The 17,095-nt window shown below is 35.0% G+C and overlaps 1 protein-coding gene across 1 annotated transcript in view; it reads left to right on the top strand.

Moving 5' to 3' along the window:
- The first annotated feature begins 6,948 nt into the window (after positions 1-6,948).
- Positions 6,949-17,095, top strand: part of LOC149799876 (sodium leak channel NALCN-like) — a 158,295-nt gene continuing 148,148 nt past the window's right edge. Inside the window, exons 1-3 of the mRNA XM_089959315.1 lie at positions 6,949-7,134; positions 12,518-12,631; positions 15,776-16,293. Coding sequence (XP_089815441.1) covers positions 16,003-16,293 — 291 coding nt within the window. The 5' untranslated portion in view covers positions 6,949-7,134; positions 12,518-12,631; positions 15,776-16,002. The remainder of the gene's footprint in view (positions 7,135-12,517; positions 12,632-15,775; positions 16,294-17,095) is intronic.

Raw genomic sequence — 17,095 nt, forward strand, 5'->3', positions numbered from 1 at the left:
TCATTTGTTTACATCATGTTTTGTATTTATTTATGTTTTAACTGTTTTAATTTATACACAATATCCGAGAGTTACCTTATCTATTTTAGTTCTGAAAGCTTCTATATCTGATGTAAACATTTGTGTTATGTTTTTTAATACTTTTCTCATTCGAGGTACGTTTCGTCTAATTCGACAGCAATACCTTGTACAAGATCAGTATTTGTAACTACTTCTCAAAGGACACACACCTTATATCTGGACAAACGCAACATAAAACCTCATGGTAAAATGAAGTTCACAGGCTAAATATGGACCATAACCAGGAGCAGTTTAACGCCTATGTTATAGAATCAGATACGAACAGAAGCAGTAGTATAAACAAATATATAAGTTTGTGCCCTACTGGCCCTCTTCGTGGCTCTTCCACCCGTCCTCGACTCTACCCACATGACAATTTACAACACACGCGAACTTTGCCTCTTGATCACTTTCAATTTTGTCCCACGGGGGTGTAAGCACGTCATCTGATCCAGTCACGAGGGGCTGAGTCTAATTCGGATGAAAGGGCCACAAAGAGCTCCATTTGTTTGCAAAAGTACCAGCCTATATATATACTAGGGATGTACTTATTCAGGCAAGCCTATGGCAGCGATCAATATAAACACACTGCGAGCTAATGTGTTTTCGATCGATAAGCAGTTTTCTGCGTGAAGATTGTTTGGTTTTCTCTGTCTGTGATTGCAACTAATACAATTTACTGATCGTAGTGAGACTGCGATCATAGGTGTAACGAATGAATGTACTGTGTTTTTGATCAAAACTGCCTACAGACAGGCTTGTATTACTATATCAACAAAAAGATATGCATTGATTTTCTTCACAGAAATGATTATGTACTTACAAAAAAAAGTTGAGTTGTAAATATTGCTGTATTAAAGAAATGCTTGTGGTTGTGTATGTAGAAATATCAAACAATAGCTCAGCCATTGATTCACAAAGTTTTGCGAAGGAATGTTTAGGAGTCTAGTAGTGGCGTAAGCCAGTCAAATTAATGAATGTTAAAAATGTGACCGGTAAAATTAAAACACTGCTTCGTTTGAATCCTTCATATAAGATTATCAAAGCGCTGAAGCTGTTATACGAATTCTTCAAAACAAATCTAGAACACACTGACAAGTTAGTGAATCTAGGAATGCACTTAGAAATAAAACGAAATAAATTGGGGCATATATTTTATGCGAATAAAACTAAAATGAATCTGCAGAATATCGTGCATGAAATAGTACTTCCTCGTTGGTCACATGTGTAAAGGGCCAAGGGCTTTAAAGGGACCTCATCATACTACTGAAGCAGATATATATGTTATAAAAGAACACATGAAACAATTTTTGTTATTTAAAATACTCAGTGGTGTCACTAGGGTTGGTGGCACCCAGTACGGTTAATTCATGGTGTCACTCCCATGGATCTCTTTCTTGCACAAACATTAAAAAAATGTACAGTCATGTGCGGTAACTCATGGTGTCACCCCCATGGACCTCCTTCCTGCACAAAAATTAAAAAATGGTATAGTTAGTCATGTGCGGTAAGACATGGTGTCACCCCCATGGATCCCTTATTGCAAAAAAAATCTAAATTCTTTATGACAGTCATTTTGGTGTCACCCCATCTGATGGTGTCACCCGGTGCGGTCCGCACCCCCACCCCCACCACCAGTGACGCCACTGAATATACTGATATTGGTGTATACTTATTATTAAAGAAGTGAGATATGTATTACACAGCAGTTCTGCTAACAATAAATACAACTGTATACAATGTTTGCGAAAAATTTCCAATTCTCCGAATCCGCAATTATATTAGAGACCAACAATTCAATGTTCTGGGTTGCTTGATACATTTTTGTTTAATATCCTTTTGTCAATAGATGGACAAAATATCTTGCCCTGATTTATGTCAAAATAACATCATATTATATCTATGATATTTTTGGATTTTTTTTATTACCTTGATTTAAATCAAAAGAAACTATTTCAACTCAAAAATAAAATCAGAACTCCTACCAATTAAATGCTGTTGTTGTTGTTGGGTTTAACGCCATTTTTCAGCACACGATAGGCTATACATGGCGGCCAGTATTAATGGCGGATGAAGAACCCGGGAAAACCACCGACCCACGAGAAGCTACTGGCAAGCCTAATTAAATGATATTTTGGTATGTGTATGTTAGTTGTTATATAAGTTACAATCTACAAGTTATACTTAACTTGGTATGATTACGCTTGCGCTATTGCTGTTACTAGAAAAGACATCGTTCTCAGCCTATTGATAAACATAAGATTTGTTGATAATGAAGTCTACAATTTTCAAGCTACGCTATTGATATAGTAGGCAGGAAAACTTCGAGTAGGATGCCAACACCCGGGCATGATATTATCACCTGGAGGGCATGCAAACATAAAACACATTTACTCACCAAATTATATAATGGAGAGTGGACATGAAAAAGCACGTAAAGTTTAGACAGAAAGCAAGCTCCTAAAAATAGTAATATGATTCGCAGTCTTACGAAGGAATACATAAACTTAACACCTTCACATACACTATTAGATCAGTAAAACAAGTGTTTTGTTTTGTTATATTCGAATGTTTTTCTCTTTCTTCTAAAGTTGGATTTGACACGAATATGTTTCAAGACATTCCTTTTGTTCACCGCATGAGAAAACTCGACACTTGTCAAAGATGTGATCAAAGTATCATAAATATAATCATATATCATAACCATTAATTGGTGACATATGCAGCCGCTTTTTGAAAAAGATAATTCCTGAACTGTTTTGTCATGAATAATGAAACCATGCTGATAATATCATTGAAGTGGCAATAAGATTCTTCTGGAATTTCCGTACATTCCTTACTAACAGGAGCAATCGACTTAGCGGAACAGTAAAAAAGTACCGTGGTACGTACATCCGGACAAAAATACCGTAGTAAACCGATATTAATTTACCTTTGTTTTAAGTACAATGAAACATGTATTCTCATCTCGTTTCTTCTTTCTTTGTGAAGCCCGCCACTATCAGGTTTGGGCCAAGATATAAAATGTGTATGGTAGGTTCCTATGATATCGTGGTTTCTATGGTATCGTGGTATTCTAAATGTTCGGCCTTTTTTTCTGCATAGCGCCACATATAGCGCACTAATATGAACTACTCAGAACTAGTTCTGAGTACCCAGAACTCGCCCAATTGTCTCTGGAATAGATGACCCAGGGTGGTTGGAGAACTCGCCTCGCCCCATAGTGTATGGAGAGAGAGAGAGAGAGAGAGAGAGAGAGAGAGAGAGAATATGAACGATCGTCCTTTAATTTAGGTAATCATTATTCACGAAGTGTACAAAATTATCCTACATTTATATTCTATATGCATCTGTAAATGAGATTTTTTAATGTAAACACGACGAACCCACACCATGACTTTCGTTAATTTGTAACCTAGAAAAAATATATCTAATATTTATATTTCAGAATCATCCAAATAAATAAATTTAAAAGAAAGAAATATTTACCTTAGAACAATACTGTCATCTCACTCTAAGTTTCTAAGCTTGCAAGTTGCCCCACACCTAGATTGTCAAGACATTCCTGGGTGTATTTTCTGTTTAAAATGTTGCAGTCAATCTTTGTTCCATAAAGGAGACTCTGTAAGCATACCACATCCAATTCATTACTGTTTCTCTTCAATTTAATAACTTATTACATTCCTAAAATGTTGAACTTTTCCAACTTTTTTTTTAAATTTCGGTTTAGTGTCATTTGCAATTTAGTGGCATTGTTCGTTGAATTTTTATAATTTTTAAAATATATTCCATTTCCATATCCCAGTTCTTCTCAGATCAAAATATTTAATTGCAATAACGTACAGTTTAGAAAATTAGTAACGACAATTGTTGTATGACACGTGGATAATCATGGAAAGCTAGCCGTAACTATAGGTAATATATCATGACACAATTAAACGCTATGCTGGTTATAAAAATATTTACCTGTGTAACACTTTCTATGCGGACCACTCGAGTGGCCTTAGTGGTTATCGTCCCGCTCGGATGTGGGAGGTTATGGGTTCGAACCCCGGGCTAGTCATACTAAAAACTTATTAAATTGGTACTAATAGATGCCTCGCTTGGCGCTCAGCATTCAGAGGTTAGTGCTACGACTGGTCGGCCTGGTGTCAGGATAATGTGACTGGGTGGGACATCATGCTAGTTGACTGCAGCATTATGCCCCCGTACTAGACAATATAAACTGGCACACTGCAGACATCGTAGCGATATGAATGAAAAATTGTTTCAGCTACGTTAAAAATCCAATTCACACACACTTTATATGCGTCAATTTGCTGCATTTGTTACACATGATAGCTTCATGAAGTGGTAGCACTTCCAAAAGACATTTACCACATAGTTCTGCCATACTCATTCCTGCTATGATACAATTTGTGCAAACTTACTTGTTTTTATAAGGAATGTATTCCAGTAAGAAAATTATCTTGAGAACAAGCTTTATCTTCAAAAGAATTGTAGACGAGTTAACTAAAATCTATCAAGTCGTAAGCAGCTTTGATGATTCTTCTGGACATGTGTTAATTCTTGTGGACATTTGCCTCTTTGACGTACTCTTTCGTACCTTGTAATCAGTGCCGGATTAAGACCTTCCAGGCCCTAAGCACTGAAAATGGTATGGTGCCCCCCCCCCCAATGTGAACTAAAAAAAAAAAAAAAAACACTACACGAATAATCAAAATACTCGTACATGCAGATCAAAATGGTCATACATAATTCATTCAATTATATTATCAACAGTTAATTTGAAGATTTTCTTGTACTCCTGTTGGACTGGTGCCCTTTTCACGTGCTTAGTGTGCTTAATGGATGATTTGGCCCTACCTATAACTGTGCTATTTCCTCCGCGAGGAATTGAAGTCCATGGTATTGTTTTTGTAATATATTGCAATCAGGGAAAATTTTAGCAAAAGTTAATTCGAGGTTTCTCAGTTTTTTTATACAGAGTTGATTGGGGGTGGGGGTGCTGGTGGTTCGATACACCTTAGTGAAGTTAGTTGACGAACAGACGGGGTGAAGCCTTCAGATAATCCCTACGTATTTCAGTTATTCTAACTCAGGTTTGTTTCGATTAAAATGGGTACACGGTATAATTTAGATATTACTAAAAATATAAAGATTAAATTCCATTGAAAATAATGGTATCTATTTCAAATAAATCGTTAAATAAACATTTACAATGAAGAGTCTGTTTTTGATGGACGGAGACAAAACTTATGAGGGAAATCAGGAACCTGTAAAATAATCTGGAATATGATGAAACGGGGCTGCATGAATTTCTCACCACCTTGGACACCCGAAATATGATTACATTATTTCGTTTTTGCTAACTTGCAGACAAATAAGTCTGATATAATGCCCCACAATGGTGGCAGTTTTAATCAGCATCAACAACAGAAAACAGCGATTCCGTGATAACCGGAAATAATAGTTCCACATATATAGGGCCTAGGTAAACACTGACAATGGAAAAAGAAGTGGGGAGTATATTTGAATTTCAATGCGAATGTTAATCACCTTGAATTATAATCTTTATTAAGTAATTTAACAATTAGAGAAGTTATCAAATAAAGCGGTAACCACCATGTGGTGACATCTCCGAATTAGTATCTGTGATCTTTGGGGTAAATTCTCCAGATGAAGTGTGGCGACTTCTCCGACCATCATGGAGCGTCTTCTCCTGTCACCTGGGACGAATTATCGAAAGGGCGAGTTATTCCAAGGCGAGTTCGCCATGGGGCGAGTTCTCCACTATTCATAGGTCTGCATCACCAGTCGATTTTGTTGACAAAGTCCGGATTGCTGGCGAGTACAATATTCTATAAATGCACCCATGGATATCACTGTTTCCGAACATGGTCTTGCCGCATGATCTCAAATAGAATCAACATCTTCTTAATCAACATCAAATGTAATAAATCAGTTAACCAGTTTGTCGTCTGATAATATCGGAAGATGTTATACAATAACTGCTATTTTAATGTATTTCGCCACTTTAATAAAAGATAAAACATAACCTTATTTGAATTCTAATTTGACCTTACATTATACCTGTATATGAATTTAATCACCGTTACAGCATCTCGAGTTACCAAAAAAGGCGCAGTATTGTGCCTTTCACAATACAGTTGCTTATCTGTTACGACGGAGAACTTGAAAAAAAGAAGAATCATGTCTAATTCAGCCCATGACTGTCAATCATCAGATAATGATTTCACGTGATGATTTGAACAGAAAGATTTGATAATTCCACCCTTGATCAATCAAGTCAACGAGTTTATTTTATGTATAAGATAGCCAACATTAACATTTTATATGCAGTACTTAGGAGGAATTAAAGTTATTTAAATTGTCAGAGACTGCATAAAATGGAACGAAGCATACTGCCGAACAAACGCAGCAGCGGAAAATACAACTTGAATTGACGCAAATAAAGAAATGATTATCTGGCCTATGAAAAAGTAAAGACTTAATTTGTGAGATAGAATAGAAACATCCTAATATATTTGAGTATATTGAAATATATTTTAGAGCATTTGGATAGTATTGGCATGTTTTAGTAGCATTTAACTGCAATTAAGTATGCAAATTATGGACTTTAAGACCCACGATACCACAGACCTTCGGCATACTAACTATATCATTATACTATTACTCTTTATAGTGCAAGTAAGCTGTAGATCATAAGAAAGTAATATTACTCTTAGGTTATGTTTGTGATGAATGAATGAATGAATGAATGTGATTGATATATGTGCAGTCAACCATGGGTGGCTGCAGTTCTCGCTCGATATAGACTTTGCTTTTGAAAGAAGTCGACTTGTTTAGCCAGCATCCGCTGTTGCATCAACATCCGGGCACTTGGTAGAAATTTGTGTTTCGAGTATTATGGAACATAGAGGATGCACTTATAAATATATGTAACTGCTTTTAGATGTAAGTTATTATTGACATAAATGCAATATATGTACACATATATGTCTTACTGTTACAAGAAAAAGGCCTTACAACTCGGGAAGGAACGAAATACAGGTGCAGTATTAGGATCCCCCGAATTTCGATTATATGCTGCAACTATATAACTTCTTAAGTAGGAACTTCGTTTGTTTTTGTTGTTAGGGATGTTATTTGCTGTAAATTATAACCTAGGATAAAAAATATCCTTTCTTGAAGAATCGAAACGTTTGGTATTTGACCCGAGACGATGTATTCATTCTTGATCACAGGAGTCTGACGTTTTATCAATAAAGTACGGCGAAATCTCGGACAAGATGAAATCACCTTATCAGTTGTATAAGTGTGTTAATTTATGTAACTGATAAGTTAAATGCATGTTGTCAGAGAGTTCGCTGTACTTTATTGATAAAACGTCAGGCTCCTGTGTTCTTGTTCACAATGCTACATAGCTACGATGACGTAGCCTCAAATTGATTTGTTGTGGTTGTCCACGAGGTAGGAGTAAGTAATATTAGTAATAAATGCTACACAACTAAAAGTCCTACTACCGCAGCATTTGAGCATTCCAATTCAGCACTGTCATCATGCGTCACATCTCGTACTTAAACATGATGTCAGGAAGTACACATACCAGTGAAGATTACAAATTTGAAGAATAACCTTTCATGGTTATTACAAGTTTTGATTTTCCAAACATGTACACATTTAATTAAATGGCAAAATCCCATTCATACCTAGTCTGAGTTTCCTCTGACCCTTGCCACCCTATTTTTGATATTTGGACATTTATGTTGGGGTGTAGGGTCAGAGTCCATTCCCTATCGAAAAGTTGGAATTCACTGACAACATTGGTGTCTGCATGGGGTAGCTGCTTACTAGCTGGCCCAGCAAACTTGAACGACCTTTCATCGAGATGTACCTGCATGAAATCGATTGGAATATGATTTATTTTCTCAGAAATTGTGGTCATAGCATTTGTTCTTCCTTTAATTCCCTATCCAGTTTCAATCTCTTTTTATTTTTATCATTCATAAAATCTTGCCAAGCACAAGGACAAGATGTTTGCTTCACTAGTTAAACAATACAAATTGAATTGGTAAGACCCCCCCCCATGCACATTTCATGTTGCACTGGTTTAAAATTAAGGTAGGTAGTTAAAAAAAATCTTTTAAAATATTTTTTTAAAAACAATATTTATATTATAATGATTCATAGATATAATGAACTACCCACTTCAATTACAGGGCAAAACCATCTCAGTTGCACAAATCAATTTTGGGAATTATTAGTTTTTTTAATGATTTTTTTTCTGTGTGTATTCCTGGGTGGGAAAAAGTGATATGGTCAGCATTTAAAAACAGGTATGGTCAGCTAACAAGTAACACAAACATGACTTAAGTTATTCTGTAAGAGAGTTATCTAAAATGGATTATATGATCAAATTTCAATTAATCAATTAAAGGATTTAAGTCGCCTATGCAACTAGTGCAACTAGTGCTTTCGTGACTGGTTAAGTCTCGAAGGTCAAGATTTTCAATTGATTGGGACTGTAGGAATGGAGCCACTACAGTCCCGCTTTTATGTGTGAATGTCGCACTTTTTAATTCATGAACAGGTCCAGCCAAGGAAAGGAGGCAAGGAGCCTGCAGGACGTGAAACGCCACAGGAAAGCTATATGCCCAGAAATGGCAAAGCGCGTAAGATCAAATCGGGTCCAGTTGTACTAGTGGACAGAAATCTATTCCAATGGTGTGTAAGCCACTTGTGTAATTTTCCTAATCCTCTGAGTTGTGTATTTTTAATTAAAGTTGGAATTTGGTGTACATGGTGGACTTTTTGTTTTTCGGAAATGTTGTCAATCAGCTAGGTGTCAGGCACCCTATACATGTTTGGGTCACGCTGTGTTTACTTTTGGTTTTCACTTGTGATAGTGGTATTACAAAGAGTCGAGTTAGGGTTGTGGGGTTAGTGCATTTATTGAAAGAGGTCTTCAACAGCCAAAGGAAGAACCTCATATAAATTGGCAATTTGAAAGTCGATTTCCATTTTCTTTCTTGCTCCTTCTTCATTCTGTGTTACCCTCTTTCTTTCTTCTTCGTGCTGTTGTAGTGTTTGGCTGTTTTGCTAGAGTTTGCTGTTCTGCTTTGACTCAACTTCAATTGTCTTAGATCTTGATGTTTGTGACTGGTCTTTTGTTGCCACGATTCTTTGTTTAATAGCTATATTGAATTTGGAAATTATATTGTGCCCCTTTTTGTTGTATAAATTAGTATGTTTGGTCTGAGTATCAGTGTCGGATTTATATGTCGTGTTAATAATTGGGGTCAGAACTTGTGGGTTTCATTTCAGTGTGGGATATTAGATCTTTAGTACAAAGGCAAGTTATTGAACAGATAGTTAAAGTTTGCATGGATAGTGGTTAATTATAATTATGTGGTGTAATATATTATGATAATATTTATAATTGTTATTATTTAATCACTCTACTGCAATTTGGGTATGCAGTAATCGTAATTAAATTTATGAATTTAATTTTGAATTTAAAAAAACATTGCCCTTGCATAACATTTCCAATTTATTTTACACTTTATTTTTCTTTGATACCATCCTACTGATGGTCACTATATTTCTCAATTGCTGTGGTAATGTGATGTTATGTTTAGTGCTCATCCCATCTGAGGTTATCTTGGAGTATTTAGCACTTTGACAGACTCATTGGTAAGAAATAAAAATAATTCACTGTGACAAGTTCCTCACATGTTGATTACTAATGCCTATAAAAATGACAATGAAAGTAATTACTGAAACTAAGTAGTAACACAGTAATAGGAAACAAGTAGCAAAGAAAGTTTTGTAAGTTACAGTTTTTAAACTATGATTTTCTTCCATATGCTTATAGTGCAGATAGTATTTGCATCAGATTTAATGTATTGGTATACAGAAGAGCCTTTGTCTCGATTCTGCCATAATATTAAGGGGTATTCCTAGAAGTGAAAATTTGTAGGAAATTATTCTCATCAGTTTAAAGAAAGGGAAATGTTTCTTAATATTGGAGAAATTGAATACGAAAAAGATAAAGCATGGATTAAAATTATGATGTTGAACTTTTGTGTATTTTAAGCTTTGGCACAATGTTTGAGAAATTCGTGCTAATTCAAAATCATATATCTCTGGATAGATCCCAGATATCATATGCTATGAAATAGATCCCATATCTCATGTGCTACAATAGAACAATATCAGTGTTTATTGTTTTCTGATGTTTGAAGTGTTGGTTTGGTAAAACTGTTTGTCATCACATTTATATCATGTTATGCTGGGATTCAAGAGGCTGATGAACAGATTGTCTACCAGAGGTTTCCCTAGGATTTTAAAACTAGAAGTCTAGGACTCCTGTTTGGTAAAAATAGGAGTCCCATCAGCAGAAGTTGTAGTCCCCTACCAGAAGAATATTGGCTGTAATTGAAGTGGCTGCATTTCAGATGGGAAGAACCTGGGGTTGACATTGAGTTTAATTTCCCAAATTCTTTACACCACTGACATATAGCCCACGATTATCTCAATGAGACTGAAATTTATCAATCCAGGGAAAGGTCTTATTCCAAGCATTAAGCCAGGAATCATACACATTTTTTCACTTAGCTATTGTTCCAACCAAACCATCAGTTCTAGCAACTTTAGCGCTCTTCAGAATCTCATTAAAATCTTCGTCATCTTGCCGTTTAAACACAAGATACTTATCCACATTTTCAAACAGCAGTAAGTCTTGACATATCGTGATTTTGAGGTCATATGCAGTACATTTTTGGCTATATTAAAAAATGAGCACTATAATGAAAGCTTAAAGTTGTTCACTTGATGTACTCTTGTAATGACCACATATATATCTCTGGGTCTTTCTGCCTCTGAATTCAGTCTTTGTGAATATCAGCATATTTTCCTGACGCAGCACATTTTCCCCCACTCAGAAGCTAGTTGAAATCTTTGAACTTGCCATTCAGCATTTAGTTGAAATCTTTGAACTTGCCATTCAGCATTTGTGTGATCTTCTTTTGATGTACACTTATCATGACAAAATGCACATGTGAGGGTCTTATAGCCACTGAGTTCTATCATTGTAAATATCAGCACAGCTAAAGTGATCAATTGATCAACACATTTTCCACGCAGAAGGTGGCTGAAGCAGGACTAGCAAGCCTTTGAATTTGCCACCTATCTTTTGCTTGTATATTGAGGAGTCTTGCATAAATGATTTTCTGCATTCCAGATGAAAATGTTATGTCAAATAGGCATGATTAAGGGGGCAGTCACCAGTTATTATGTACTTTTGAGAGAGTGACATATGTAAGTTGAAGATTGTTTGCATTTGAAACATGCACTGCGGGGAGAATGATGGCATACCTCAATGCTACTTTGATGTAATGTTGCTGACATTTCTTTGGATATTTTACTTATGGAAATTGTACTAGATCTAAGCACACTGGTAACTAAAATGACTTTGCCCCTATGCTAAAAAAATCAACCTGAATTAGTTTAAAGTATACAATCTTTAGCACCTATTAAAATAGGGAAAATGAATTTTGCCCAACTAGATAATACCAGCTTCTGAAAGTGCAATGGATGAATTACTACATATATAAAATGTAAAAATATATTGGCTCTTTTTTTACAATTTACCTCCGAAATCCAAGAAGTGAAAAGGACCAAGCTCCTGGAGCTGGCATGTTTTTAAAAGATGCACATCTTTAGTAAGGCTAAGCTGTATACTCTATAACCCATATTACACCCATCAATCATACACCAAAATAAAGGGAATGAAAGGTTCATTGAACATTACCTAAGATATACAACTCTTTTTTAAATAGCCAGTATAACCAGTGAGAAAAACCAAGGAAATTCTTTCTCTTGAAAATTCTAACCCTTTGCATAATAAGAAACTGTAGAGTGCCACCTAAGCGTTTCCGAGACCTCTGTCTACTGGTATGTATAAACACACACTATCAAACTAGAATCAGCAAGTTGATTGGGAGCTCTTTCACCTATAATGTCAGAAATATTGAGTGCTGGAATGAATATTTGAACATTCAGATAAGAATATGTTGTGGTAAATAGTTGCATTTAAAATTGTTATTTAAATATTGTTTGTATCATATGTACGAATGTGTCATTTTTAAATGCACCTTGTGAGTTACTTAGAGTCTGAGATATCACTCTCGATACATTATGCAGTGATCATTCAACATGTATGTACACATGTAGTCCTACAAAGCTGGTGACTCGCTAGCGGCCATGGACAAACCTCGTAGTACTGTATGGGAAAACTTTCAAGTGTGTTCTCAGAACAGAAAACAAAGGCACAATGCAAACTTGTAAAAACATTTTCAGTTGTGTAAACCTTGCACAGTTTTTTCTGACTTGATCATGTAATCATACTTCTTTTCATTGCCCTGGTTTTTAGGAACACAAAATTGAAACAAGAGCAGTAAGTTGATGGCTAAACAACAATAACAAACACAAGAACAACAACATTGACAGTAACAACAGCAGCAACAACAACATTGACAAAAATTAGGTAAGTGAACATTCATGATGTTGTTACTACTATGAAGAACAGAATAATGATGAGATCATACATATTGTTTTCTGGTATCATCATTTGCCAAACCATGAGGGGATGTTGAAGCCTGATCCTGATTGATTTATCAAAATGTTTATACCAAACAATGCAGGTATAGTCGCTATTCTTTCATAAAAATGGAAAAAGAAATCCTTTGAAATTTTCAGAATCAGTTTAAAATTTCCATTGTGAAGGTGCTGAGATGGTATGTGGACTTGGTGTGGTCTGTCTCAGACTTGCATCATAGAGGAGACCCCCAGTGTCTAAAGTTAAAGATTTTTAAGTGTTTATGTTTTCTCCCCCCAATATGTCTTTTATTGTATCAGTTTTAGTAAATTTGGATTTTATTGAACTTTGTTTTAGTGTTTGTACACCTCCATAACAACAGTTTAGATGCTGTTAGACCCTGTCTGGTCTTAAGAGTTTTGTTTACAGAAGTGATCAGTGCCAGGGATTAGTTATGTCCGGTGTTTGCTTTGTATTTTGTGCTATATTGTTTTGTATGTTAGCCCTTGTATTTTGTATGGACTGGCTGGTAGAAATTACATTTTTTTAGTTGTTATTTAATTATGCAAAATAAATTTAAGTTTTGTCGAAGCAGTTTAATGTAGGTAAAAGAGAAGGAAGTAAATGTAATTGTTTGGTGCAAAAGAGGATGAAGGAAATTGCTTGACACGAGTTCAAATTCTGGTCGCTTGGTTATAAGTTATTCTAGTCTGGCAGTTGGTGGCAAGTTTGGTGAAATCATTTGGTAACTCTAGAGTAACTCCAGTAATTAGTATAAATGAGTAAACCGAATATAAATTCAGGAATCTTTACAAATTACCAAGTTACTGTCTGTTGAAAACATTTGGTAGATATGAGATAAGTCATAGTAATTAATGAATGTAATACATAAGCACTGGAAATGTGTAGTGCATGAGTTCAAATTAGGGTCGCTTAGTTAAGCACAGGCAGCGTTTACGCTATGCTGATGGAGCTAGTGAGCACTGTTCATGCTAGTTTGCGTGTTGCGGATTTATTGTCAATATAGCTGATCAAGTATATGTAGGTATTAAGAAAATTTGTGTCATGGCAATTCAGAGCAAATTTGGTGAAATCTAATAATTAGTACAAATGAGTCAAATGTAAGTTCAGGAATCAAATTACAAATTACTAAGTAACTTTCTTTTAAAATCATTTGGTAAATCTGAAATGAGTCAAATAGTTAATGAAAGTACATAAAAAGCATACAGTTTTGTGTGGTGTTTGCAAATAGCTTAGAAGAGATACAATAGGACATAGAGAATTGTTAAGAGTTAAAGAAGTCATGTCTCTTCATTCATTCCTGGTTATTATCCTTATTAGTATGAAACTCCTTTCCTGATGAGACTATTTGTTTGTTCTTGTGAAATCTTCATTCATCAGTATCCATTTTCCATTCAAGTTGTATACTTTGGTATACATTCTATTGTATTGTTACCTTGGTCTCGAGTTCTATGCCTAGATTTGTATATAGTCCTGTTATAGAAACCTTTATATGTATTTCATTAAGAAAATGAAATTTTTACCATTGTCCTTATTCCGTTTCCATTCAGTATTGTAATACATGTATATAGTAAAATTCCATCCTTCTTCTTTCCACGTTGACAGCATTCCTCCTACTTGATTGAAATAGGGGCTATCCGTCTTGGCAAAAACCAGGGGATTTTCTCTTGTAGTATTCTGTTTTATATATTTATTTCCCCTTGTATCCATTGTTGGAATCATAGTCCAAATTCATTCCGGGTCATGCAAGTCTTTTAAGTGGACCACTCAATGACAAGATGTTCCATAATAAAAGGGCAGTGTAAGTTCCTGATCAGCTGATTTAAAATGAATGAGCATTTTGTATGAGAGATTCTTAGATGTATTGAGAAAAAAAACACTTTAGCAAATTGTTCAGTATAATATGTCATTTCTGATGAATAAAGCAACTGCAGGATATTTGGTTGGTTTTTATGTGAAATTACCCAGAAAAGTATTTTGATTTATAGGCAGATGAGGATAGACTCTGGTTGCTAAGTTGAAAAATCCTCTTTATAATGCCATAATTACTTCTATTGCTGTGAATGAAGAGAGATAATCAAAGACAAGCAAGAATGTCATATTTATCTACTAGGACAGTATTTCTTCTGAGTAACTAGAGAAATGTGATTGCATGTCTTCAGTCAGTGCACACACAATGTAGAAACATTTGTTTTGAGTATGGCCTCAAGAAAGGATAGGTAGAATTACACATCACGGCATAAGTGTCATACACAATCTGATATTAATACATGGATATGGTCACATTGCTATATTCTTATTCATGTGGAAAAGGTTAAATAAAACCATGATACTGATGTGTGCTTTCACAATGAAAACTGTTCTGTTGCATTGAAAAAAATTCTTTTGTTTTTCTTTTAAGATTGGTGATATTACATGTTTCACATGTTTTTCAGGTATCAACATTCGGCGAATCCCATGGGTGTGTCAAAATCCTTTTGTACTCTGGCTTAACAACTTCAAGATCTGCATAATGTTGATACCAGAAAAACTTGTATATAACCAGATATATCTCTGTATAATCCACTATTTTCTTGTACCCCCTTTCAATCTCTTTAGGTTGAAATCCTGTAAATGTGGTGTCTCAAAAATTTTAACCATGTGAAATGAGTAAAATTATTTGTAATAATTTACTTTGTTATAGGACAGTATCATCTTTAAAATAGTATAGTGTACTCTATGGCTTCCATTGGAAGTTGTTATACTGAGGGTGTACTGTACATTGGCATTAAAAATGCTCATGAGTTTTGTTTTTGCTACAAATTACAAATTTAAATACATAAGCAATGGGTCTCCATTCCCAAGCAAAAGAATTTAAGTACGAACAAAAATGTTGTATTTTGCAAAATCTTGAAAATTAATATCCTTAAGAGTTGATGGTGAAGTATTGAAAAATGCTTGTATTTTTAATTAAAACTTTGATTATTGAAGTGAATGGAGAATTTTAGCGAGTGGAAATGAGGCTAAGTTATTTACTTGAGTATGTAATATTTAGTTATTGCACTAAATTTTCTGTTATTATTCTCGTTCCAGAATGGAAACAACAAGAATATCGTATTTTAGGACAAATGTGCAAGAGAGAGGCATTTCTTTCACTACCTGCCTACTGTGATCCTGCTTTACCTAGAAGAAAATGAAAGTGAAAATAGCTGGTTTTGACTCGTTTACACATGCAGTGGGTTTTAGATGTTGACCAACTTAAAGGAAAAGATAGCAAAGTAATTTATATCCAATATTTGGGAAAGCAGACATAAACAATCATGCTTGTAAATCGTAAAACAAGTTTCCGTGAAAACCTGGCCTTGTCAGACTATGGCCCTGATGAGAACCTGAATGACAATGCTGATATAGACTGGGTGAATAAAATATGGGTTCGTCGACTTTTCCGTGGATTTGCACTGGTCAGTATTATGTCTGTCAGTATGAACACTCCCAGGACCTTTGAAAATGTTCCACATCTTCTGTATGTGACCTTCACCCTTGACCTTATTGTCACCTTTGTATTTACAGCAGAGATGATAGCCAAGATGCATATCAGAGGAGTTGTCAAGGTCAGTGATGTTTGTCTCATGGTTGGTTCATTATAATATGTTTTTATGAGGCTGTTTTAATATTATCAATATTAGCAGTGCTTCTAACACTGTTGGGAACAAAATAAATATAAATCCTGTATTCATGAACAATTGAAAACATAAGTCATTTACTTAGTTTGTAATAGAAGTATTTGAAGGGCATAGTTGATAATGATGTATGTGTGCTTCATTTCATGGGCAAAAGTTTGGTAGAGAAGCATTTTCATTTTTGGTTTTTGATGCCTCAGAACTAATATGGATTCAACATTTTTTTTAAACAACTATAGGTTATCAAACATGTATTCAAAACTGGTTTTATTTCCATTAATTTTCAGTTTTGTTAAATCTGGGAATTTGCTGTTACTTTTAATTGTTGAATGCAGTCATAAGATTGTTGATAATATAAGAATGAATTTCCACCATTTAATGAGAGATAATTTTCATTATTGTTTTAAGCATTTACTGTATTGAAACTGCTTTTTAGGAAAATCTATTTTTTGTTGAAAGTACAAAATGTCATAAATGTTTTGAATCTTAGTTCATGCAGAAGTTTCTTTAATGCAAGTTTGAATAGAGTATATAAGAGGGACAAAACATATGGAGACCACTCCAGAGGCCTAGTGGTTAGAGCATCTGCCTTGGATGCAGGAGGTCGTTTGTTCAAATCCCAGCCATGTCATACCAGAGACATAAAAATGGTTACTGTTAGGGCTGGTTGGCCTGGTGTTAGGATAACGTGACTGGGTGGGACATCATGCTTCATGTCTGTGGCATGATGCCC

Source organism: Sinohyriopsis cumingii, chromosome 5 (assembly GCF_028554795.1).
Source record: "Sinohyriopsis cumingii isolate HCF-2022 chromosome 5, ASM2855479v2, whole genome shotgun sequence".
Classification (NCBI taxonomy): Eukaryota; Metazoa; Mollusca; class Bivalvia; order Unionida; family Unionidae; genus Sinohyriopsis; species Sinohyriopsis cumingii.